At 41.0% G+C, this 24,663-nt stretch overlaps 1 protein-coding gene across 2 annotated transcripts; it reads right to left on the bottom strand.

Annotated features, from left to right (window-relative positions):
* Positions 1 to 463: 463 nt before the first annotated feature.
* Rnf19b (ring finger protein 19B) lies at positions 464 to 22,814 on the bottom strand. Of its 2 annotated transcripts, none has more exons than XM_013362670.4 (9): positions 22,009 to 22,814; positions 11,788 to 11,993; positions 9,643 to 9,787; positions 7,943 to 8,105; positions 7,380 to 7,494; positions 5,586 to 5,726; positions 4,467 to 4,674; positions 2,026 to 2,157; positions 464 to 1,339 (listed from the first exon to the last, which is right to left on the bottom strand). In XM_013362670.4, the coding sequence occupies exons 1-9, from the start codon at positions 22,632 to 22,634 to the stop codon at positions 823 to 825; spliced, it is 2,253 nt and encodes a 750-aa protein (XP_013218124.3). In that variant the 5' UTR covers positions 22,635 to 22,814; the 3' UTR covers positions 464 to 822. The 2 variants fall into 2 exon arrangements, with proteins under 2 accessions (XP_013218124.3, XP_040144262.2); XM_040288328.2 differs by having other exon boundaries at positions 9,643 to 9,784; positions 22,009 to 22,812.
* Between the last annotated feature and the right edge of the window lie 1,849 nt (positions 22,815 to 24,663).

The following is a 24,663-nucleotide window of genomic DNA, read 5'->3' on the forward strand; positions in this document are numbered from 1 at the left end:
TACATTTCCTTCTCCAATAGAAATACTGTTCCCAACTTGTGACTCTGCAACGTTCATGGAGACCTCTTGAGAGCAACTGGGACTGCCACCCTGTCCTCCTCTGAAGCATAGGACTAACAATGACTATAATGCAGAAAAGGGTAAGTAAAGCTTTAACAGGAAAATTGTAGTTGCCTCTAGGTGGCAAACAAAGTTCATTCTAAACTATGGCTTTCCTGTCCAGCTGACTCAGCTAAATAACTCTTCAGTCTGACTATACAGTCCAAACTGAGCCTGGCTTTTGCTCCTTGTCACGCTTAAAGAGACAGTGGTTTCTACTTGACTCCATTGTAGTTGGATTTGAATAGAATCCTTCCCTGGAGTAAGAAAAACTCAGGTCTAGAGATTGTCAAAGATGCAGTGTTTTGTTTCAATCAAACACTTGGCTCTGTAGGACTAGCCAAGCCAAGGAAAATGAGATGAGTTGAATTACGACAGAAATCTTTATTAAAATGTGTCCTTCAGTAATACGTTAGCATACATACAATATACACACATACATATGTACACTCTTTGACACACCTCACGGATCGCCAACATCAGTTTAACCAATAAATTAAAACTAAAAAAGAGGGGGAAGGGAGGGGTACTAAGGGCAAAATTTTCATGTATTATCTGGTAAGAAATTGCAAATTTCTCAGAATTTCCCTGGGGAAAACCTGACCAGAAAATCTTTGAAATAAAATACATAAATTCCCCCCCAACCCCCCCCCCCACCAAAAAAAATCCAAAAGATGCAGTTACAACAAATGTGCTTCTCAGAACAGGAGCATTCATTTCACTTCATACTCTGGCTTCTGCACCTTCTGGCTTCAAGACAGTCTGTCCCTCGGCTGGGGCACAGAGGTTCATATGGGCACTTGGGCTTGGTGCACCTTGGGCTCTGGGGGTTGAGGGGCAGGCTGCAGTATGGGAGCGGGGAGAGCCGCACTCATCTGAGGTGATGTCTGGCACGTCATCTGACTGTGTGTCAGAGCTCTCCAGATCACTGCGGATGCTCTCTGGCTGGGCCAGGCTGATGTCCCAAGCTTTACTGGCCAGGCAGTCTTTCTGTTCACAGCTTTGGTGTTTGCAGGGGGGATCCTCTTCAATGCCGCCGCTGCCGCTGCCACCGTCACCATCACCGCCACCACCACCACCACCACCGCCACCGCCACCACCACCGCCACCACCTTCTTCTTCATTTTCTGCCATCTGAGCATGGACATGGAGTGAATCCTCTGTGCTGCTTCCACTCACCAGCTGATACTGGCTTGGTTTGGCCTCAATATCCACTTGGATTTCCATATTGTTGCATTCTCTGTGGAGACAAAATCCACTGTGCTGAGTCATGCATGGGTCATGCTATACCTGTTGATAAAAGCAGTTTGTGGATTTAGGATTAGGAAGTTTAAAAGGATGAGTAAACAGTGGACTTGAGCTTACTTTTTGCTACACACTCTTTTAAACATCTGAAAAAGCTTCCAAAATTCTACTAAGGGTCAGAGCTTCACATTATCTTTCTCAAAACATGAATGTGAAAGATTTATAACTCTTTCCTACTGTGCTGTAATTAGAAGAAGCCAGAATCCCAACAGTAAAGAGTACTGCAATCACACCAAGCCAGATACACTACTTAAAATGAAAGCATATGGGAACCACATCAAGCAAAAGGTGAGCAGAAACCGTAGATTCACAGACATCAATGTACACCAGTCTAGCTCTTTCAGTTCCATGTGAGTAATTACACACTGTTTCAGTAGCCAAGGGGAGGGGAGGAGGAAGGAAATGAGAGAAGGAATCTTTAAACATCAAGCCCTAACAAGAAGAATCAAGAGATGCCAATACCCTAGGACCAAGAACTTGGTCAATGAATTCACAGGGCATATTCTACATCCCACTAGATGGTACATAAGAACCCTAACATGAGGCGTTGCACTTTTCAGAAGACCTAGTACTGGGCAAAAAAAAATGCAACCTCTCCTGGGCATCTGACTGTTCACATACCTGTCCTGTGGGTTGTAGGAACTGATTATGGAACCGGCCATAGCACGAGTGCTTGCGTTGTCACTAATTGCACCAAGACTGGCTGTGTCTTTGGGGAAAATTTCCTTTTGGACATCGGCTTGGACTTCTAACCTGTGTAAAGAGGGGACGTTCAAGTTAATACGAGACCTGGGTATTCTGAGACAGTCTACTTCCTGGCACACATCTCTTCCATTATTCTCTTGCAAACTGTCTGATCATCTCCAAATTGTCAAATAGATCAAATATGTGCCCGCTCATTTTCCCTCTTAAATATCTACTGATATCGTCCCCTCCTTTCTATCCCCATTACTACTACTTTCACACCCCAACATTTCCTGCTTGGGGATTTACCCCTGGGCTCTTTCTCCAGGAGCACCTAAGTCCAAGTCAGACAACCTCAAGACCAGTGCCAGTGGATGAAGACCTGATCTCTCTAAAATTCCTTAACTCCTGGCTGCCTCCTGCTGAACAGGCATTTATGGTCTTCCTGATCTGTCAGGAAGCCAGTCCCATCTCACTAGAGGCTCAAAATCATAATCACTTTGAGTTCAGATTTTTATACCTCCATAACTCTGCACCTGCTATTCTCTCTCTCTGGAAGTTTCCTTTCCTCTGCAACAAACATATTTGGTCCTTAATAAAGGAAATATCATTTCCCAATTTTCTCCCAGAAAACCAGTCACTTCCAACTAAGTGCTCCCATAGCAACTACCTACTTATAAATTTCTCTCTCTCTCTCTCTCTCTCTCTCTCTCTCTCTTTCTCTCACTCACTCACTAACTCCTCTGGGAGTTTCATAAAAGAAGAGACCACATCTCACACTTTACCCTTTGGGCCTCAAAACACTTAGCAATCAAATCACCCCTGGGCTATAACACTGAAGGACACACAGGAGCCAACCTCCTCCCTCCTGATAGAGCAGCATTTTCCCAATGATGTCTCAGAGATAGGAACCCATAACTATTTGCCTTCTTGGCTCAAACACTATTTTGTTGCACTCTTGAGTATTTCCTCATAAAGGGTTTCACCGTCAAACCCATCTGACTCATTCACTTCCTATAAAAGAAAGGCTTTCACAGAACTGGAACAGCTGGACTGGCTAAGCTGCAGTTTCAGCAAGTCACTCTCCAATTACATGTGTCTGCTCATTTATAGGGGAGCTGGCTTTAAGAGTACAGCAGTGAATGTTCCAGCATTTGGGGGCAGGATCCCCTAACAAGAGACACCATAGTCACAAGACACAGCGGGATCAGCAGCAGCCTCCACCCTACCACCTGCACCTTGGCTCTGCTGCTCCGCCTCAAATACCCTTCAAGGATGTGAAGCGGTCTGGCAAAATGAGGAGAGTGCAAGGGAAGTGCACTCGTCAGAGACATGGGTTCCAGCTTCAGCTCTGCCACAGGCTCGCTTTCTGTGGGCAGTAGCTTTCTCAAAGTAGCTTTCTTACTTAGTGGCTATGCTGAAATCAACTTGGAAGTTTGTTTTTAAACTCAGTCCAACCCTAGGTCTCATTCCAGGAGACTTTAGTTATTATTTGTGGAAATGGGCCCTAAAATCTATTTTTAAGAGGTTCCCAGGTGATTGACCTACCTGCCATCTGTTGCTTAAATCCTTTTAATAGCCAACAGGCCCTTTGGTCCCACATTAAACACTTTAGAAATAAGTAGCATAGTATCTGCAAAGGTAATCCTTTCCTTCTTTGGGTTTTTATACAGCTTTCCTCCTATATTCTATGCATTGCATTCAAATTAGTTTCCCTCTAGCTTCTGCCTAGTCATTTTAATCTTCCTCTTGGCGTGAGTCACAGAAGTCTAATCCCTTCCCCAGCTGAAGGCTTTCAGACATCTGAAAGCGATTAGCTTCCCTACCTCCTTACCCTGCTGTGCTCTACCTGTGCTCCTCCCCAGGCAACTCTTCAGAGAATCAAAAAACTGCTTCTTATCTAATATCTGTAAAGTGCCTCTGTATATATTCTGGGTTGTCTGAATGTGAAATGACCAAGCAAGTCACAATCTTTTTAAAAGTCATAAAGCTTTACGTATTCTCAACACAAATTCATAGATAGGACAGATATAAGGGTCATAGTACCAGTTTATGTTGTACATGGTACAACATAAATGCCATTCAACCAAAAGCCAGTAAAATGAGCCAAGGGAGAGCACAACCTCAGGAATTCAATGAAAATGCCTGTTCTTCAATTAAGCAGGAAGCCCAATGTGGTTAGCTGAGGGAGAATATTCTGAATATGGAAGTAGCTACTGTGCAGCATAAAGAACTCTGAAGTTTGCTAAAAGTTGAGAAAAATACCACTGACAATTAAATCAAAGTGACATGATATATGAAAGATGCATAGTACACAGAAATGGCTTAATGTATCACTTCTTATAATTCTAACTGTTAGAAATTATCTATTTGCTTACCTGCTGTACTTTCCTTTGCCACTGGAGAGAATGCCACCACTCAGCGTGCCCCCTGAGAGGGCTGCAAAGCTTGCTGTTTCACTGTAAGGGCCTTGCATAACACTGAGTCCATCTGTAGGGCTTCCACTGGTGCTCAACACACTAGTCAGGCCTTCGATACTGCTTTCCCCAATGCTGGGATTCTTGAGGGCTCGCCAGGCATCTGCCACTGTGGGTGGAACAAAACATCTCAATTCAGGACAGCAAAGCATCAAAACAGTCTAACAGGCATATTCCTAAAATGACTTTTCAGAGTGGAGGATTTTATGTAGAAAAGTACTAAGGTATTCAGTTAATGAAAAGCTACTATGTGCAGCCATTGTACATCATCTGTTTTAACATATGTTCATATTTAATCCCCCCAATTGTCAGGCATCGACAGCTCTGACTTTAGTTGAAGAAATTAGAATTTAAAACTAAATTTAAAACTTATCCAAGATCACAGTCACACCAAACTACAATTCTAAATCCAAAGTTATTTCCACAACTCTGTAGCTCCTTAATTAAACTGAAGATTTCAAAATATGTTTAGGTCAGTGTGGATTTCAATAGAAAGACTGAATTCACCATTGGTGAACTCTGTGGCGCAGGTTAGTTAAGATGGTGAAGTGGGAACAATGTTCAAGAAGTCAGAAACTTGCTTAGTCCCAGCTCTGCAAAAACTCTTAACAGATACTGAAGTAAAAGCTTAAATATGTTCCCATTTAAAAAGGGATAATAATAGCCCCTGCCCTTCTTCTTCAGAGAGCTGTTGTAAAAAGGAAGATAATAACTATGTAAAGTCCTCTGAAATTGTAAAGTACTGTGCAGACATAAGGTTTTATTATAATCACTCAACCACCAGCATACTTGGAGTTACTTAGAATCCTACTAGTTTGTACCTGCCACACAGAGGCAAGCACCAGAGGAATTAACCTAATAATTCTGGAACAAAGAAATGAAAAGCTAAAAATACATTACCCCCTACAAACCTCATTATCCAAAGTAATCCAATGACAATCTCTGTAGAATATGCTGAATTTTATTGATTTTTATATTATGTCCCATAAATTTAAATGAAAATAAAAATCTTTCCTTTACCTGTAATTGGACCATCATCTTCATCAAACTCAATTTTTACTCCCTTTCCATTAGCTGTGCTAACTCCACAGCCACCGCCACGACAGAGAGAAATGGGCACAACCCCATAGACATATGCCAGCATAATGGGGACACCAAAACCTAGGGGAAGAAATGAAAACATGTCAGCAGGCCATCAGGGTGCAATTGTCCTAAATTCTCTTTCCCAGTCTTGACATGGACAAACCACTTATAAAGGGCCAAAGAAAGAGTGCACAGTCCCCAAGTGGATGCCTGGTATAATGGAATGATGACCAGATTTGCAAACAGAAAGGTCTAGATTAGCTGGGTATGGTGGTGTATTGCCTGCAATCTGTTACTCTGGAGGTTGAGGCAGGAATATCCAAGTTCAAGGTCAGCCCTCACACAAGACTCTGTCTCAAAAAAAAAGAACTAGGGATATAGCTCATTGGTAGAATGCTACTGGGTTCAATCCCCAGTACCACCAAAAGAGAATAAAAAGATCTGGATTACACTCTTGACTCCAATTCACTGGCTATCTTACTGTGGACCTGTCCTCTCAGGGAGAAGAGAACATATGTACAGTGCCTAACAGAGTAAATTTATATTACTTTCATTTCCCTCCTATTCACTGTTTAAGGGCTAACCCAAGAATCAAACATTAAATAAGTGACTACTAGGGTTTAGGGTATCCAGCAGTGTAAATTACAAAGTCACACTGCTCTGTGAAGTAGAATGGTTTAATTATTAAGAGCACAGGATCTGAAGTCATACTGCCTTGATTCATACATCTGCAAAGTGACTTTGGCAAAATTACTGCACCTTTCTGTCACAATTGTGGTGCTTTCTGAGGCTGTAGGACTAAATGAAACAATGTGTATGAAGCACTCAGAATTATGTTTTTAGCATACTTGGAGTTAGAGAACAATTAATAGAACTGTTCTATTAAAAAGTAGAATCCATTTCTGCTTCTAATGAAGTTCAGAGTTCCTTACACCACATGATAGCTGCTTCCATATGTAGAATAGTCTTTTGACTTCATATCCTTCCTCTACTAACCACATTGGGCTTCCTGCCTACTGGAAGAGCAGCATTTTTATTGAATTTCTGAGGCTGTGCTCTCCTTTCACTTTCAGCTGAACAGCATTTATATTGTATCTTATGGCTACCAGTTCTGTGGCCCTTTATATCTGTCCTAGTCTATAAATTTGTGTTGAGAATATGTAGAGCTTTAATTATTATAACTCATGAAATATTAGTTATAGATTATTTTTCTAAATATCTCCAAAAATATTGTGAGACATTAGTCAAAAATAAAACTAACTTACTTTGTGAATCTCATGATAAGTGAAGGAAGAAGATGAAAGGTGAAAAACTAGGTTTAAAATAATATTCTTTAATTCAACTTTTTCTGTATGCCACACTGAGTTCTAGGCACTAACTTAAGACACATTCTGATAGTTTAGTGTAGCTGAAAAATAATCATAACAACATTGCCTAATAGAGTTAACTTGAACGCAGGTTTGTCATAAAATGTGGTGTCTCCAGGATAAAATGTTTGGCCAGCTGACTAAACTGCTGAGGTTAGAATGCTAACAGAGAAGTAGGCGTGGTGGCATGTGCCTGTAATCCCAGCGAATGGGAAGGCTGAGGCAGGAGGATTGCAAGTTCAAGGCCAGCAATTGAGCAAAACCGTGTCTCAAGATAAAAAATAAAAAGGGCAGGAGGTATAACTCATCTCCTTAGTTGTAAACAGTATAGCTAACAGAGGAGTTGTGGACCTGATTAGCTTACCAACACTAACTGCTGCAATCACTGGGGATGCAATGACCGACAAAGTCACTCCTCCTGTGATGGCTAAATTTCTCTTGTGTTTGGAGGTTTTCCTTCCCTCATACCTGCTGTGAATCTATAAAAGAGAAAATTCAGGTCAGAAGGTTAGGACACCAATATTTTGCCAGGGGGAAAAAAGAATAAATGACTATTTATTTACAAGTTACCTATATTAAAATATACCCTTTACCCCCAAAAATCTTTCTCAAATTTTAACCTAATTTAAGAGTTGGAAAATATAAGCTAATATAGAAAAAGTTAATCCAAAAGGAGACAAAATAACTCAGGGGAATAAAGTAAGCAATTCACCTTTAAGTCTCTGAGACAAGCCAAGCCAGGATGTTAATAAGAACTTTGAGATCCCATGGGGGTTTATAAAAATCCATTTAAGAAATTAAAGTTATTTTTATCTAAGAACCAGCTGGTTTCCAGGCAGCTCTGAAATATAAGCTCCTTTCCATTTCCCTCAAACCTTTGCCAACAAAACTAAAGCTGGAACAGGCACAGAACCCAGCATGTCTTACCTTCCTTCCAACGTAAACAGGAATGCCAATGACCATGGCAGGGATGGCAATACCAGCAATGAGAGAAATCCCCACTGGAGCACCAATTAATGTGCCCAGCTGCCAAAGAATTTTCTTCTTCCGACTCCATGGCTTCTTGCCCCAGAACGTACAGCCAGAGGGGCTACAGAAGAAACATGGAGTTAATGTCAATATCACAAACACAGCTTCTTATCAAGAAGGCTTGATAAGAACAATAGCTTTCTTTTCAATAGGAGTGATTTAGTTAAAGGAGAATTCAGGAAACCAATATATTATACAAGAGAGAGAGAAAGAGGACATGGCTAGAGTAGTAGAGCTGTGAGCTCTCTTTCAATTATTTATTAATTCATTTACTTTGTAAAGGCAGAACTCCAGAAACAAAAGGCCTTTTCTTCTCTCTGTTGAACTCTCTCTTCCCAGACCCATCAACACTGATCCAGCTTCTTCTTTTTTTTTTTTTAATTTAATCAATTATTTATTTATATAACTGATCCAGCTTCTTGACACTACTTGGGATCCTGCATAGCCTGTGCATTTGATAACTCACCCAAATGCATTGTGTACTGCAGTTAATTAACATTTTGTGAAGTTTCTTAGCACGTGTCCTACCACGCCTAATAGATACTGTAAACCATGTTCATCTTTAATGTCAGTTTGATAACTTTGGCTACTTTTATGCTCAGTCCTTCTATACCTGGTCCTTCTTCTTCATTCCCTTTGTGGTACCTTCTCTTCTTGATATTTAATAAGCAATTGTGAAAGTAGAAATCATGTCTTAATCACCCTGTGTCCCCAGTGACTGTTACAGAGCAAGTATTCAAATGTTCACTAAATTGAAAATTAGGTATTTTCATCTACACAATGAAGTCTGTAAATATTAGCTCCTCTAGGACAATTATTTTAAGATTCACTCAATGCTTTGGGAACTCATTATATGCAAGAAGCTGTAAAGAGATCATAGTTTAGTAAGGTTAGACATGTCCATGAAGTGCAAAGTAGTGAAAATATACTGAAAGTGATAAAGAAATGTCATGAAGAATGAAGCAGAACCCAATTACTCAAAAGGCTGAGGCAGAAGGGTCACAAGTTCAAGGCCAGCCTGGGCAACTTAGTGAGACCCTGCGTCAAAATAAAAATAAATGAATAAATTAAAAGGGCTGGGGAAGTTGCTCAGTGGTAGAGTGCTTATCTAGTATGCATGAGGCCCTGGGTTCAATCCCCATTACCACGAACAAAGAATGAGGCAGAAAATGGGAAAGTATGATCAATGAAATGGCATTTAAGTGGCTCTTCAAGAATGAATAAGAACTGAGCAAACTGAGACAAAAGGGGAATACTGGGAGGCTGATGTGGTTGGAAAGCATGTCAGGCAAAGAAAACAACAAGTATAGGGACAGGATCCCAGAAGAGACATAAGGAACAACAAACCCAGATTATCTGGGATATAGCATAACTAGAGGAGTAGATTAGGGCCGGGCTATGGAAAGCTGTTAGGGGGGTAAGACATGATTAGAAGGTTGCCCAGAGGTTGCTGAACTGGAAAAAAATATGGTCAGAGATAACTTTTTACAGATTCCTCACTCTGTAGTGAGAAGACAACTATGTCTCTTTGACATCCTTTTTTCTAAATAAGTAAGGGAATAAGACTACAAAAGCAATGGACATATTTCCCATCTCACCTGAGGTAATGCAAGTCTGAGATCTCTTTCATACAAAGCCAGCAGAATTCACAGCCACACACTGCACAGGTCATGTGATTACAGCTTCCATCATTCATCTTGATAATGTAAGCACTGCATCGTGGGCATGGCTTGATGTCATCTGCTGGAGTGGGAGTAGGAAGGAAGGATGGGTAGAAAAATACCCACTGTTAAACCTAGTTGACTTCATCATTCCTAACAGTGCTCATAGAAATGAAGGGTCAGTCAAGAACTCCTGACTGAGGATTCCAGATTTTGCAACACACTTTACTGGAAGGTTGGCTATGTCTAGACCTCAGGAATTTTCAGAAAATGAATTCTGTTTCATACTGAGCTGCCTATCCCAGTAATTGGCATCCTGTATAGCACTTGAGTCACAGTCTGAACAAGGAGACTTCCCTAGAGAAAGAACAATGGTTCCAAGTAAAACAGAATTTCCACTTGCCAATAGGCTGATGGATTTAAAAGCAAAATCCTATTTCAAAAATAGTCAGCAGTCTAAAATTGACTTTAAATTTGGATAACTGTTAATTCAGAAAACTAATTTTTCAGATTCAACAAGTATTATTGAGATTTGTGGTCAACATAACCCACAGTTTCTTCCTGTGATACTTTCAAGTTCAAAATCTAAAAATAATTGGATATGCTATATAACATACACCTGGTAATATTTACAGCAAGTTAGGAGCTATCCTATAAATACGACAATTCAGGAGATTGTGCTATGCCAGAAAAATGAATGGTAAAAATCTTTACCATTAGCCTCTCCTAAATGACATCATTTGGGAGACATAATCCACTGACATTTTAAAATAGGTTTATTCTGACTTGTCAAGGTTGGAACTGAATGTGACATTTTTTTTAAAGGTTCTGGAGATTGAAAATCTTCCTCCTTTTAAGGTTAATGATTAATTCATATTAGTATCATTTCCTTTCCTTAAATCTTTATCTAAAAGCAGTGATATGCTTGAAGCTAGAAAGCAAACAAGTACAGGTTTAAAACTAATTAAGTGTCTTTCTGCTCACAAAGAAATGAAGAATGAGGCAGAACCCTAGCAAAAGTACCGAATTGTTCTCCAATGTGAGACATATCACTAAGAAGGTAGAATATATCACTAAGAAGGTAGACATATCACTAAGAAGGTTAAATATTCAATTTTGTGGCTGGGCCTGGTGCTCTAATTCTAGTTACTGGGGAGGCTGAAGCAGGAAGATCACAAGTTACGTGCCAGCTTGGGCAATTTAGTGAGACCCTGCTTCAAAATAAAAAAAATTAAGGGGCTGGGGATGTGGCTCAAGTAGTAGCGCGCTGCCCTGGCATGCACGAAGCACTGGGTTTGATCCTCAGCACCACATAAAAATAAAGATATTGTGTCCACCTAAAACAAAAAAATAAATAAATAAATAAATAAATAAATTAATTAATTAAAATTAAAAAATTTAATAAGGGCTTGGGAATGATTCAGCACTTGCCTAGCAGATATGAGGTCCTGGGTTCAACCTACATACACACATAAACACATACAATTTTAATTTTGTTGTATTTCAATTTTATGTGCCTAGGATAACCTATAAATGGTCAGAAGAAAAGGTACATATCAAACATATTAATGAAATATAACCACTATACTATTATACCATGCCAGGCATGGTAGTGTGCATATGTAGTCTCAGCAACTTCAGAAGTTAACATGATGTAAACATGAGAGTTCAAAATCAGCTCTGGAGATCCCAGCTCAAAATAAAAAAGGTGTGTGTGGGGGTGTGTGTGCTGGAGATGGAGCTTAGGGATAGGTAGAGTACTTACCAAACATGCTTGAGGCCCTGGCTTTGATCTCCAGCACCGACAAAAAAAATATAATCAGGGGTGGGGATCTAGCTCAGTTGGTAGAGTGCTTGCCTCGCATGCATAAGGCCCTGGGTTCAATCCCCAGCATCACACAAACACACACACACACACACACACAAAAAAAAAAAAAAAAAAAAAGTATAGTCAAATAATAGTTTCTGTTCTTAGATTCCAAGGAATTCTTGAGTTTTATATTAGTAAGATAACTTTTCAAGATTTGGGCTCACTTTATGAGGTAGCAAATAAAGAGACAATGAGATAATGCCAACTTATACCTGGTCCAGATTCTTGCCCATAACTGAGACCTGAAGTATGCTTGGTCCGAACTCTCAAAGTCTGTGCCCTCTGCTGCCGGGCCATATCGCAGGTCTGATTTGGATGCCATATCTGCTTGCAGTGGTAGCAGAACTCAGTCTGGCAGCCTTCCCTCTCACAGGTTAGCTTTGGGCAGCTGGCACAGCCATAGGCAATAACAGCATAACTGGGGTAAGGAAACAGGAAGATACCAGTAAAATTAAAGTTGATCTAACAAGACAGACATTATTCATCAGGGCTAACATTGTTTGCCACCACCCCACAGCCACATAAGATGCAAAGAAAACATGCATACATGAGCCTGACCAACTATATAACTAATCCCATATGAGAAAGTAGATTTCTTGATATTCCAAAAATAATTTCCTGAAAAAATGGGGGTATATATCATATTTAGCCTGAATTCCTAGCCTTTGTTTAATCATAGTTTAAAATGCTTCAGTGGTTTGCCACCCAGTTTCATAAATAAAAAGTACAAAACAATTTCCTTTCCATGGTTTATTATATTTAGAGAGATTAGAGGTTTGTTTACAAGAAAAGACAATACTTATAAAATAAAGAACTACAGCAAAAACTAAAGCAAGTATACTTTTTCATTTTAAGTTTTACAATGGAGTTGGTCTAACAACAGCTTGAGAGACAATGGCCCTAGATGGTGAAGTTCTACTGAAAGCTCATTTTATCTTACACCTTTCTTTTTTTCAATTCCATTCTATACCTTTTAATGTCTTCTTTCTTGATAGCTTCCAAAAGCCAAGAATACTACCACCTCTCTTATAATTACTATAACATAAGGCTGTATCTTCCCTCCTCTCTTTTGACATATATGCTTAAAATGTAATTCAGAAATTATCAGTACTAGCATCAACAGTTTCATGTAATCCATGCTCATTTGCCAAGAATTAGTCTCCCATAAATAATCCACTATATTTACAACTACTAGCCTTTCTTATTAATTCTAAATATGTCAACTAAATTTTCAGACTACCCTAACAATCAGAGACTTTTCTTTAAAAAAGTAATTTAGAGAAACAAATGGAAAGCTGCAAAAGTTTACAACACGGTTTTCAAACAGATAAATAATTGCATGCTTAGCTGTTGCCATCTGTGCTTTGTTGTCCCCTATTCCATCCTCTTCCCAATTTCCAAAGCCCTCAAATAACTTATGTGAATGGCTAATAAGGTTTTCTTGGATTTATTCCAGTTTTCTCATTTATTTGAATGTACATTAGATGTTCATAATACCAACTCAAGTACTATGGTTCATCATAGATCCTGCAAATGACACTAAAACTATAAATGACCAGTATCTCCTATGTCATATGATACAGGCTGCATTAAAACTTTAAAGAACAAAGTGAGAATAGGTTAATGTGTGAATGCAAATGATTCATATCCTGTGGGAGCTCTGAGCAAATTTACCCCACCTAGCTACAAAATAGCTACTAAAGATAAACAATATACCTCCTAAAGAAAGTGACTTGCTTGCTATTTTGTGTTAAATGGGAAAAGCAGTAGATGACCTCAGAAGAGTAATAAGCCAAGTTCTGAAGATACACATTAAATTGACTACCAGTCAGGAACACTTCATAATCCGATACCATTTTGCAGAGGAGGAGAAAATACTTATTAAAATTCTGTTTGTTTTTGTGCTAGGGACTGAACTCAAGGCCTCCTGTATATTAACCACACACTCTACCACTGAACTACTCCAAATAAGATTCCTTTTTTACAAAAAAAAAAAAAAAAATTAAACACAGTTCAAATCAGTATGTCTGGTTCATTTCAGTTTCTTTACTATTAAACCTGGGGGGCAGGGACTGCTTCAGTTTTCTCTGGCTTCCTTTGTCTATGATGACCAAGGTATAAAGGTATCTGCTGCTTTGAACCTTAAACTTCACATTATCCTTGTTTTTCTTAATTTTGACAGACTTGGCATCCTTTTGCCTGTGAGTGGAAAATCCTTGATTTCCTCAATTTTTCAAGGCACAGCAATGAGGCATACTAGGGAGAAGACGTGGACTAACACAGCAAACAGTGAAAAACCAATTTTAGGTGTGTAATTTAGTTCTAATGAAGTAAAATAACCCCATACTCCCCAATCTATTATTATGACACAGAATTACTCATGGCATGAGACTTGATATTCTTGTTTTGGGGTGCCTGGTCTGGGCTCTGATTCATTATACATGACATTAAGCTACTTAAAATCTCCAAACCTTAGCTTCTACCCCTCAAATCAAGGTATAGGGAGATAATTCCCACCTTCAACTGTAGCTGAACATATTCTAAAACTGTATTTGCAATCTTGCCCTAGAACAGCATGAGCTGGGCATGATGGTATACACTTGCAATCCTAGATACTAAGATGCTGAAGAAGGAAAATCATAAGTTTCAGGCTAGTCTGGGCAATTCAAATTTTAAAAAGGGTTAGAGGTGTAGCTCAGTGGTAGCATGCCCTTGGGTTCAATCCTTCAATCCCAGTTCAATCCCCAGTGCCACATACACACACACACACACACACACACACACACACACACACACACACACACAGAGCTAGAAACAGAAAGAGAGAAGAAAAACATAGCATTCTTTGCCCTACACTCTTGGCCTTTGCATATTCTTTCTTTTGCCTAGAAGTCTCTTCCTTTCTTCTTGCCCTGGTAAATACTTACCCATTTAAAAATCAGCTCAAATGTCATATTCTCTGTAAAATCTACCTAACCTCTTTAGGCAGCTGGTTGCCTATTTTGTGCCAGTGCACAATCATAACACATTATATACATTATACTGTAATTATCTTGCCTCTCCAACAATAATAGAGAAGGAAGGGGGAAGGGAGAGAAATACCGACAGGGAGAGGGAGAGAGAAAGGAAAAAAAAAATCCTTCAACCCTAAACCTATTTACATGGCTTAAATACATTGATCAACTTGAATCCAGTCTACCTTTTCAGATTGATATTTAGTCACTTCCCAGATCATGCTCCCTACAATATGCATCCAGAGGCTAACCAATCCAACTCCAGATTTAGGATGGTATCTTGGCGTTTTATATCTCCATGCATTTGCTCCTAACACTCAGGTTTAAGAGGCTTTTTTTTTCCCCCTCTATCCTCATCTTGAATGAATTTCTACTCATATTCTTGAAGGCCCACATCAAATGCCATCTTCTCCATGAGATCTTTTTTTGATATTATCATGCAAAACCTATTATTCTTTCATCTAAGAATACTTGTATTTTCCTTAGTACTTATCACATTATGTTTATAATTTCTTATCTATCAATCATCCTGTCTTCTCTACTAGGTCAACCTTCTTATCAAGAGGACTGCGTCTAAGTCCTTTCTGTTATACCCTGTCCTCAATTAGTGTTCAACACACACTGCATCATTTTCAAAAGTGTCTGCTGAATGATTACCTATCCTATTCTTTCCCACTTCCTATCTCAGTTCCTTATTTATGAACCAGGTATGCTTTCATACTCTGTACCTTTCTCATCAAGATTTACCTATTGATCTCACGTTTTTAGGACCTAAATGAAAGGGTTTGTACATGGAAGTTGTAGAAACAGTAGAAATACTCTAGTAACTTTTTTAAGTTACATATGGACACAATACCTTTATTTATTTATTTTTATGTGGTGCTGAGGATTGAACCCAATGCCTCACACATGCTAGGCAAGTGCTGTATCATTGTACCACAAGCACAGCCCCTAGAGGAAGCAATTCTTAATCTACTCTGAGTGCACAAGATGTACTGATAAATAAAGACACCCACTCAAGGCAGGCCAGAGTGATAACTATTAAAGAAGTCTCAAAAACTGCAAACAGGGAAAACAGCAAATAGTTAATTTTAAAGATGCAACAGAAAAAATAAAAACATGCTCCCTAATGATCCACATTTTGAGACAGGGTTTTGCTAAATTGTCCCAGCCTCCTGAGCCACTGGGATTACAGACGCATACCACTATGCATGGCTAATATTCTCCTTTATTGACTGTGAAATTTGTCTCACTCAGGGAACTTGTTCTTCCTTCATAAATGTGCTGGGAATGAACAGAAGCTTCCTGTTTATGGGAATGGTCCTATCCAGTTGTCTGGGAAGACCAATACTGATATTATCTCCTAGTGTGAGGTGGGAGGTGGAACTCTGCAAGATACAGAGGCAACAATGAGAGGCTGGAGTGGGGGACCTGCATAAAGAATTTAGGTCAGGACAACCTTATTTCCTATTTAACTGTATAAAAGTTCTGCCCTTGTATACCAGGATTTTTTATTACCTACTTTGCTCACCCTCAGTCTCCCAGAGATTCTGAAAGGACTTAAAATTGGCAATGGAGTAATGATGTCCATCTCATTTCATCATCTTTCATGCCCCCATTCCTCCCCCTGTCTCCCCTTTGCCCAAAGTTCCTCCATTCCCTCCCCCCCCCCCAGGGATCAGCATCCACTTATCAGAGAGAACATTTGGCCTTTGGTTTTTTGGGGCTTGGCTTACTTAATTTAGCATGATATTATCCAACTCTGATCATTTACCTGCAAACGCCATAATTTTATTCTCTTTTAATGCTGAGTAACAGGACATCATTACATGTATGAATGCACATTTGGTGCCACACTACATCGTGTACAACCATAGAAATGAAAAGTTGTGTTGCAATGAATCAAAATGCATTCTGCTGTTATATATACCTAATTAAAATTAATTAATTAATTTAAAAAATGTCCTGAACATAAAAAAAATGGCAATGGAGCATCTGAGAGGAAAACATAAAAGTTTCATTATTTGGGGATTTTTGAAAAGACATGCATAGGCAGAGATTCAAAAGGATAATAGAGCAACTGTACCACTTATTAGCTACAAAACATTAGATCCCACATTTATATTTATTTTTTTTAGTACCAGGGATTGAACCCAGGAGTGCTTAACCACTGAGTCATATTCCCAGCCCTTTTTGTTTTTTGACAGGGTCTCATTAAGTTGCTCAGGGCCTCACAAAGTTGCTGAGGCTGGCTTTGAATGTATGTCCCCTGGCCTCAACTTCTAGAGTTGCTGGGATTACAAATTCTTCTCTGAGATGGTTTCTCCTTTACAAAATCCATTTATCACCATCAACTTGTATGAGACTAAAATGAAATTATATGTAAATAAGATTATACTTAAATACTATGCTATAAATAACCATAAATGTCAGTTATTTGTATTTTGAGCTAATTTTATCTCAATTGAAAGTTTATTTATGTTTATAGCACTGGGGATCAAAATCAGGGAAGCTCTCCCAAGCTTTATCTCTTACCTTTTTTAAATTTTGCTAAATTGCCAAGGCTCACAACTTGTGTCACCAAGCCTGTGAAAGTATATTGTGTTGCACACCTGTAATTCCAGCAGCTCAGGCTGCGGCAGGAGGATAACAAGTTCAAAGCCAGCTTCAGTAAACTTAGTGAGGCCCTAAGCAACTTAATGAGACCCTGTCTCAAAATAAAAGATAAAAAAGGGCTGGGGATGTGGCTCAGTAGTTAAATGCCCCTTGGCTGAAACTCTGGTACCACCCCCCAATACACACATACCCCCCCACACACACTTGTTAATATAGTACTTAGTATATTAGTATATCAAATAACAATATGAATGTTCCCTTACTTATGAATAAAATATTGTATTTAAATGATTAAAGACTATGCAAACTCTTTTTCTGTTCTACAAATATTTTGTAAAATAATGAAATCTCTTAATATATAGTGTTCTATAAGGAGTAATCATAATAAAACTAATGATCAGAACTTGGTAAATTCACTCACATATTCCCTCACCCTGAGAAATACATATACTTGTTCCCATGTGTAAGCACACTCATATATTAAACCCAAGCGAGGATTTGATAAATTTTGCTGGCAAGAACTTGATCAGTGTGTTACAAACATGGTTAGGTATGGGAAGAGATAACTGGAGCTTAGGGCTTCTTTTCTAGTATTATCCATGATTTTCCCCAGGCCCAGAAGAATAAAACAGTTTGACTTAAAAAACAAAATGGAGGGGCTGTGGCTGTGGCTCAATGGTAGAGTGCTCACCTGGCACATGTGAGGCACTGACTTCAATCCTCAGCACCACATAAAATAAAATAAAGATATGTGTTCCACCTACAACTAAAAAAATACATATCTTAAAAAAAAGTTTAAAAAATACCCCAACAACAAAGATCCACAATATCCAGTAAGAACATAGAAGCTATTTTCTTCCTGGCATTAAAAATAGGCAGCAGCTGGATGCACCCCTGTAATCCCAGCAATCTGGGAGGCTGAGTCAGGATTGTAAATTCAAGGCCAGCCTATGCAATTTAGTGAGACCCTACTTCAAAATAAAAATTAAAAAGGACTGGGGGTATAGTTCAGTGGTAGAGCACTCCTAAGTTAAATCCCTAATACCACAAAACAAAACAAAAACCCATGGGTAGTAAAACTTTAGCCATATCCCTAAGGAAACCAGGACACTCCTTTGGGAGGTGACAGAATTTTAAACTTAATCCCTATTTTTATAACCACCTTTAGCTGAATTTCTCAAAATTCTTTGCAAACATTATTGAAGACTCTCAACTATAAGGAAAGAATTAGGCCTATTTCAGATAAGAGAAATAAAGTAAGTGATTGTTAACAGGAATTAGAAAAGAAACTAGATTCTACAATACCTGGCTGTCTCAATGTTGTCCTTAAGGAAAATGTCCAAATAGTATTCCCAAAAATGGGAGTTAGGCTTACAAGCCAATGCTTTTTTATAACAGAGGCTAAGTGCAAAAAGTAGTTAGAACAGAGGTTGAGTGACCTTCATTAGCGTTAAGACAAGCATTCCAAGCCTAGTTCATCACTATTAGTTATATAACCCTGAACAAATCAATCAATTTCTTTAAACATCAGTTTCCTCATCTGTAAAACTGTATCAAATCCATCTCACAATGTTGTAAGGATCAAATTATGTATGCCAGTCATGTAGGTCCTCAGATGCCAGCTTGCTTGTTTTCCTTTATCTTTAAGTGAACAGATACATAGAAAAAAATAAATATATGATTGCTATAATTGTTTTTGCTAATTTAAAAAACCTGGGTGCTGTCAACCCAATTCTTGGCTAAATTAAGAAATGGCCTAGGCGCAGTGGCACACTGACTCCCAATGACTGGGGAGGCTGAGGCAGAAGGATAACAAGTTTGAGGCCACAATCCCAGCCCCAATTTTTCAATTTTATTTTGAGACAGGATCTCACTAAGTTGCCCAGGCTGGCTTAGAACTTGCAATCTCGGTAACTTAGTGATTATCTTAGTGAAAGCCTGTCTCAATAAAAAAAAAAATAAAAAGGATTAGGGATGTAGCTCAGTAGTAAAGTGTCCTGAGTTCAATCCTCAGTATTTGGAAAGAAAAGGGAAGATAGATAGACAGACAGACAGACAGATAGATAGGTAGACAGACAGATAGATAGATAGGGGTGTGTGTGTGTGTGTGTGTGTGTGTGTGTGTGTGTGTGTGTGTGTGTGTGTAGAGGTATGTGGCGGGGCAGGGAGTGGAGATATGAAAAGAAAAACCCTAGGACTGTAGTTGTAGCGCAACAGAAGAGCACAAGACCCTGGGTTCAATCCCCAATAATACACACACACACACACACACACACACACACACACACACAAAGACCTTTAACAATTCTTTAATACCTTTCAAATCAGTAGTGGTTTCGAGTTGCCACCAAGTTTTCAAATTAATTTCTATCCATTTTTATTGATATAAGCAAAGATATAAAATTGACTTCAGAGAAATAAAAAATGTAAAATGGGGCTGGATTGAAACTAGTCATAGGAGGTTTGATTCTTCCCTTTCTTTAATTATGCTTTGACATATTTTCCAGAAAGACGACCAGAGGTGCCACATTTCTTAAATTCAAGGAAACTCACATTTTTTTTTAAAAAAAAGGAGTTAATATACTATTCCAAAATTAACCATATAGTATTCTCTTAATATTCTTTGGGTTCAGAAAATAGATCAACAGTATCTGCAAGACTTTAATACTTTATAAATTAACCTCACAAGAGCTGGGTGCAATGGTTCATATCTGTAATCCCAGCTGCTTGCCAGGCTGAGGAAGAAGGATTGCAAGTTCTAAGCCAGCCTGGGCAACTTAATGAGACCCTGTCTCAAAATAAAATAAAAAAATTGGGGCTGGGACTGTGGCTCAGTGGTAGAGTGCTCACGTCTAGCATGTGCAAGGCCCTGGGTTCAATCCTCAGCACCACATAAAAATAAGTAAATAAATAAAGGTATTGTGTCCAACTCCTTCTAAAAAATAAATATTAAAAAAATAAAAATAAAGGCTGGAGATATGGTTCAGTGGTAGAGCACTTACCTAGCATGTGCAAGGGCCTATGTTAAATTCCCAGTACTAGGGGGGAAATAATTAACTTCATAGAGCCAGTAAAACCACCAGACCATAAGCAGACCCTTTTGTTTAGTTTTGTTGGCAAGGGTGATTGAACCCAGAGGTGCTTACCACTAAGCCACATCCCCAGCCCTTTTTGTTTTGAGACAGGGTCTTGCTAAGATGCTGAGGCAAGCAGACCCTTTAAAGAGCCTACAAAATCCTTCCTGATACTTATTAACCAAAAGTGAAAGTGATCTATCATAAACAGGGTACCTTTGACCACACACTTCAAAGTAATTTGGCAACTCCATCTTGGTGAGATTAAATAACACACCCACTTCTAAAGAAATTTGGCAGGGGCTGGGGTTGTGGCTCAGCACCAGCCTACCATGTGCAAGGCCCTGGGTTCGATCCTCCGCATCACATAAAAATAAATAAAGGTATTGTGTCCAACTACAACTAAAAAAAAAAAATTAAACAAAATAAATAAGTTTGGCAGAACAAAAAATAGAAGTTAACTATTTTAATTCTCCTAGACACTCAAAAACGGCTCCTTTTGAAAGGAAACAAATGGCAGCATCATGAAAATCTCAAACAGCCTATATACAGAGACTACAATTAAAAGCCCTTAAGTGCTTTGAAGCAAAGGATCACACAGCTTTTTACTAGCATTACATTTATGTCCTGCACCCTAGAATCCTTTTGCCTCCAAAACATAACACAGGAGAATAAAATTATCCGTCCAAGGTCCACAGCAGGTAAAGGAAGTCTGCCTCCCAACCCCTTAGATAAGCCCCTCTTGGCTGAATGCTAACATTCATGAGATGAACTGAAAAATAATAATCAGATTTTTTTTTTAAAGAAGGGGTGTGGGATGGAGAATCTCCACTGAATGCTTCAGACAGGGAAATCTAGTGGTATTTCAGCTCTGCAAATATAACATTTTAACTCACTGACCTTTGAAATCAAGCATTCTTAGTGCATTGAAGACTGTCATCACGATCTCAAGATCAAATCGGTTGGCAAACATTTTTTTTCTACCTTATCAACCTCTGGGTATTCTTCCACTCAGTGCCCTATTGACACTCTGGACAAAGAAAGGGTTTGTCCACCCTTCACCCCACCCACAGCAGCAGGGTAAGAACCACAGGGTGCCTCCCAAAAGCTTGGCACAGAACACACAGTGCCAGGGTGCTCCCAGAGCTTTGCTAGTGAACTGTCCTCTGCCCTAAGTACCATTCCTATCACCTCCATTCCAACTTTCAACAGCGATTGTCAGGAAAAACACGCCTTCTCCTGCAATGCTGCTAAGCGTGCCCCTAGCCAAATGGACACACCCCTCCAAAGCGCTGCCCCTGCAGAATGACATTCTCACTGCCTCCTTTGCCAAATATCCCCTCCCTTCTCACCAAAAGATATCCCCACTTCTGCAGAGGGGCCTTCACCTGCCCCCGCCCCAATAAACCCTCCTGTCTGCTGACTTAATGGACAGTTCCCTTCCCCTGACCGACAGCTTAGTCCGCACCTCGAGCCCCTGGGCAGGGGTGGGGCGCTGGGTGCCTTCAACACACTTGTCGGGGCTTGTCAGATGGTTAGTTACCGGTTACCACCCCGCCGCACTCGCTGCCCTTCTTTCCCTGACGCTGGTCACCCTTACCCTCCTCCTCGCTTAGGAATACACTCTCAGAGCAGCCCCTCTCTACTGACCACACTCGAGGCCCCGCAGCCCCCGCCACGCCCCTCAGCTGCAGCCCAGTGCCCCTGGCGGCCACGCCCCCGCGCTCACCCGCAGTCTGGGGCCGGGCACCAGCGGCAGTCCGGGTCCGAGGCCAGGTATCGGCGCAGCATGAACTCCTCGTACTTGTGCATGAGCGGTGGGTCGGCGAGCAGCAGGCGGATGTCGTGCGGGTTGAGTCGCTCACTGCACTCGGGGCAGCTGATGGGCACCCGGCTCTCGCTGATCTCCAGGCGCAGGTAGTGGCGGAGGCAGTCCCGGCACGAGCGGTGCGGACAGCTGAGTAGGCGCGGGGCCCGCTCCGGCGGCAGCCGCACTAGACACAGTGGGCACTCCACCTCCTCCGTGCCCGGGCCGCCGCCCTCCGCCGCCTCTTCATCGTTGAGTCCGGCCCCCGCGGCCGCGGCGGCCTCCTCGGCCTCGGCGACCGGCTCGGCGGGCAACGCCTCAGGCGGCGGGGCCTGGGCCGCGGCTGGGGCCGGGGCGGGCGGCGGCGCAGCCGGGGGCGGCGGCTCGGCCTGCGGTTTGGCCCGGGCGCGGCGGCCGCGGGCCGAGGCGGAGAAGACGCTATGGAAGGTGAGGCGCCGGCGCCGGCCGCCGCTGCGGCACTTGGGGTCGGGCGCAGCCGCGTGTAGGGATGTGGAGCGCGGCGATTCGGAGTCCTTCTCGGAGCCCATGGCCCACAGAGGTCGAGGAGCCAGGGGCGCCCAGCGCCGCCACAGCTCCCGCCTCAGGGCCCCCCAGCCGGCGCCCCGGCCGCCGCCGCCTCGGCCGCCCTCCCGGAGATAGAAACCGAGCAGCGGCTACGAAGTGGTTATAAAGCCTCCGCCCCGCGCGCCGCGACACACTGCGCAGGCGCCTGTCTCCGACACCTCACAACCCGCGTAGCCCTGGCGAGGGGCGCTGGGCGGGGCCGAGCGGGCGGGACCGGGGGACCCGGGCAGAGCCCCGCCTCCTGCGGGTCAGGTGGTTCCAGCGCAGCCATATTGTAGAGGTTCGGGGTGAGACCAGCAAATTGCTGTTCCGCGCCTCCACCCGGAGTTCCATCACCCGTACCCCCATCACCCCAAGGGGGACTTGGCGGCGCGCCATTACTTACAGATAGCCTGATTGTCCCTCCCACTAAAATGAGACTCCACTTAACTCATCTGTTAAAAATAGACAGGGGTTGATGAGATGGTGAGTCCCAACTGGTCCACCTTCCAACATTTCTGTTGATACTCGATATTAAGCAAGCAGCATTAATTACCAGAGAATGTATGCATTCATTGAGCATGTACAAAGTGCAAGACAGTACTGGATAAGATAGACAGGGTCCACTATCTGCAAGGGATCTGCCGAATAAAGTCAGAATTTCTTAATCTAGCATTCAGTGCTGTCTGAACTGATGAACTATATTCCTTGAACCACCTACCTTTCTGTCTTCCTGATAGCTTGGTTACTTTGCCATTTGTGGAAGGAGGTCCAACAATTTCTTGTGTGGAAGTGCTTACCCCAACTCCTCTGACGGGACCCTTAGGCTTCCTAATGGGAGACAATGTCAATTGTGATAAAAATGCATCAGGATTAGATTTTTAGTTGCAAATAACAGAAGAAAAAAATGACTTATAGAAATTTCTTTCTCTTTTTATGAAAAATAAGTCCAGAATTAGCCAGTCGAAGGTTGCTTAGCCATCCTGATCATTTGGTGAACAATTTTAAGATAACCTCATTATGGTCCACATCCCAAGCAGAGGGAAGGAAAATGAGCAGACAGGTGTGTCTTTTTCCTTTTAAAGAAGACTGCCTAGCAAATCCTGCACATTTTTGCTTAAATTTCATTGGCCAAAACATAATTACATGGCCATGCTTAGCTGCCAGGGGACTGGAAAATGTAGGGGCTTTTTAAATTGGGTACAATGTGTCCAGCTAAAAATAGTGCTGTGTTCTTTTGTTTGTTTCTTTCTTTCTTTGACACTGAGGATGAAACCCAGGGGTGCTCTATCACTGAACTACCTCCCCAACCCTTTTCATATTTTATTGTATTTAATTATTTATATTTATGGACTTTTAAAAATTTTTAGTTGTATATGAACACCATAACTTTAATTTATTTTTATGGGGTGCTGAGGACCAAACCAAGTGCTTCACATGTGTTGGGTAAGTGCTCTACCACTGAGCTACAAAAACTCAGCCCTTATGTTTTATTTTGAGACAGGGTTTTGCTAAGTTGCTAGGGTCTCACCAGTTGTTGAGAATAACCTCTGATTTGCTATCCTTCTGCCTCAGCCTCCCAAGTTTTTGGGATTACAGGTTTGTGCCACTATGCTGGGCTAGTGCTCTGTTATTAATAAACAATGTAGAATAAGAGCTGGAGGTAGAACTCTGTGGTTAAGTGCTTGCCTAGTGCAGCCTGGGTTTGAGCCTCAGCAGGAGCACGTGCGCACACACAAGGCATAATGAATACTAGAACATATCTAGCTGTCTTTTTCAAGGACAGTATTTAAAACCAGGTCCCCAGATCTCCAAACTTTTGAGGTAACAACAAGAAAAGAAGAAGAAAAAAAAATCCTGAAAATCAGGGGCCAGTGACCTAAGAGGAAAACCAAGCAAGGATGATGTCACAGATGCTAAGATAAATTGTTTCCAGGAGGGAGTGGTCAATTGTGACAAATGCTGCTGAGAAGTCAAGAAAAGATAAGAATAGAGAAGTGATCATTGGATTTG

This window comes from Ictidomys tridecemlineatus, chromosome 11, assembly GCF_052094955.1.
Source record: "Ictidomys tridecemlineatus isolate mIctTri1 chromosome 11, mIctTri1.hap1, whole genome shotgun sequence".
Lineage (NCBI taxonomy): Eukaryota > Metazoa > Chordata > Mammalia > Rodentia > Sciuridae > Ictidomys > Ictidomys tridecemlineatus.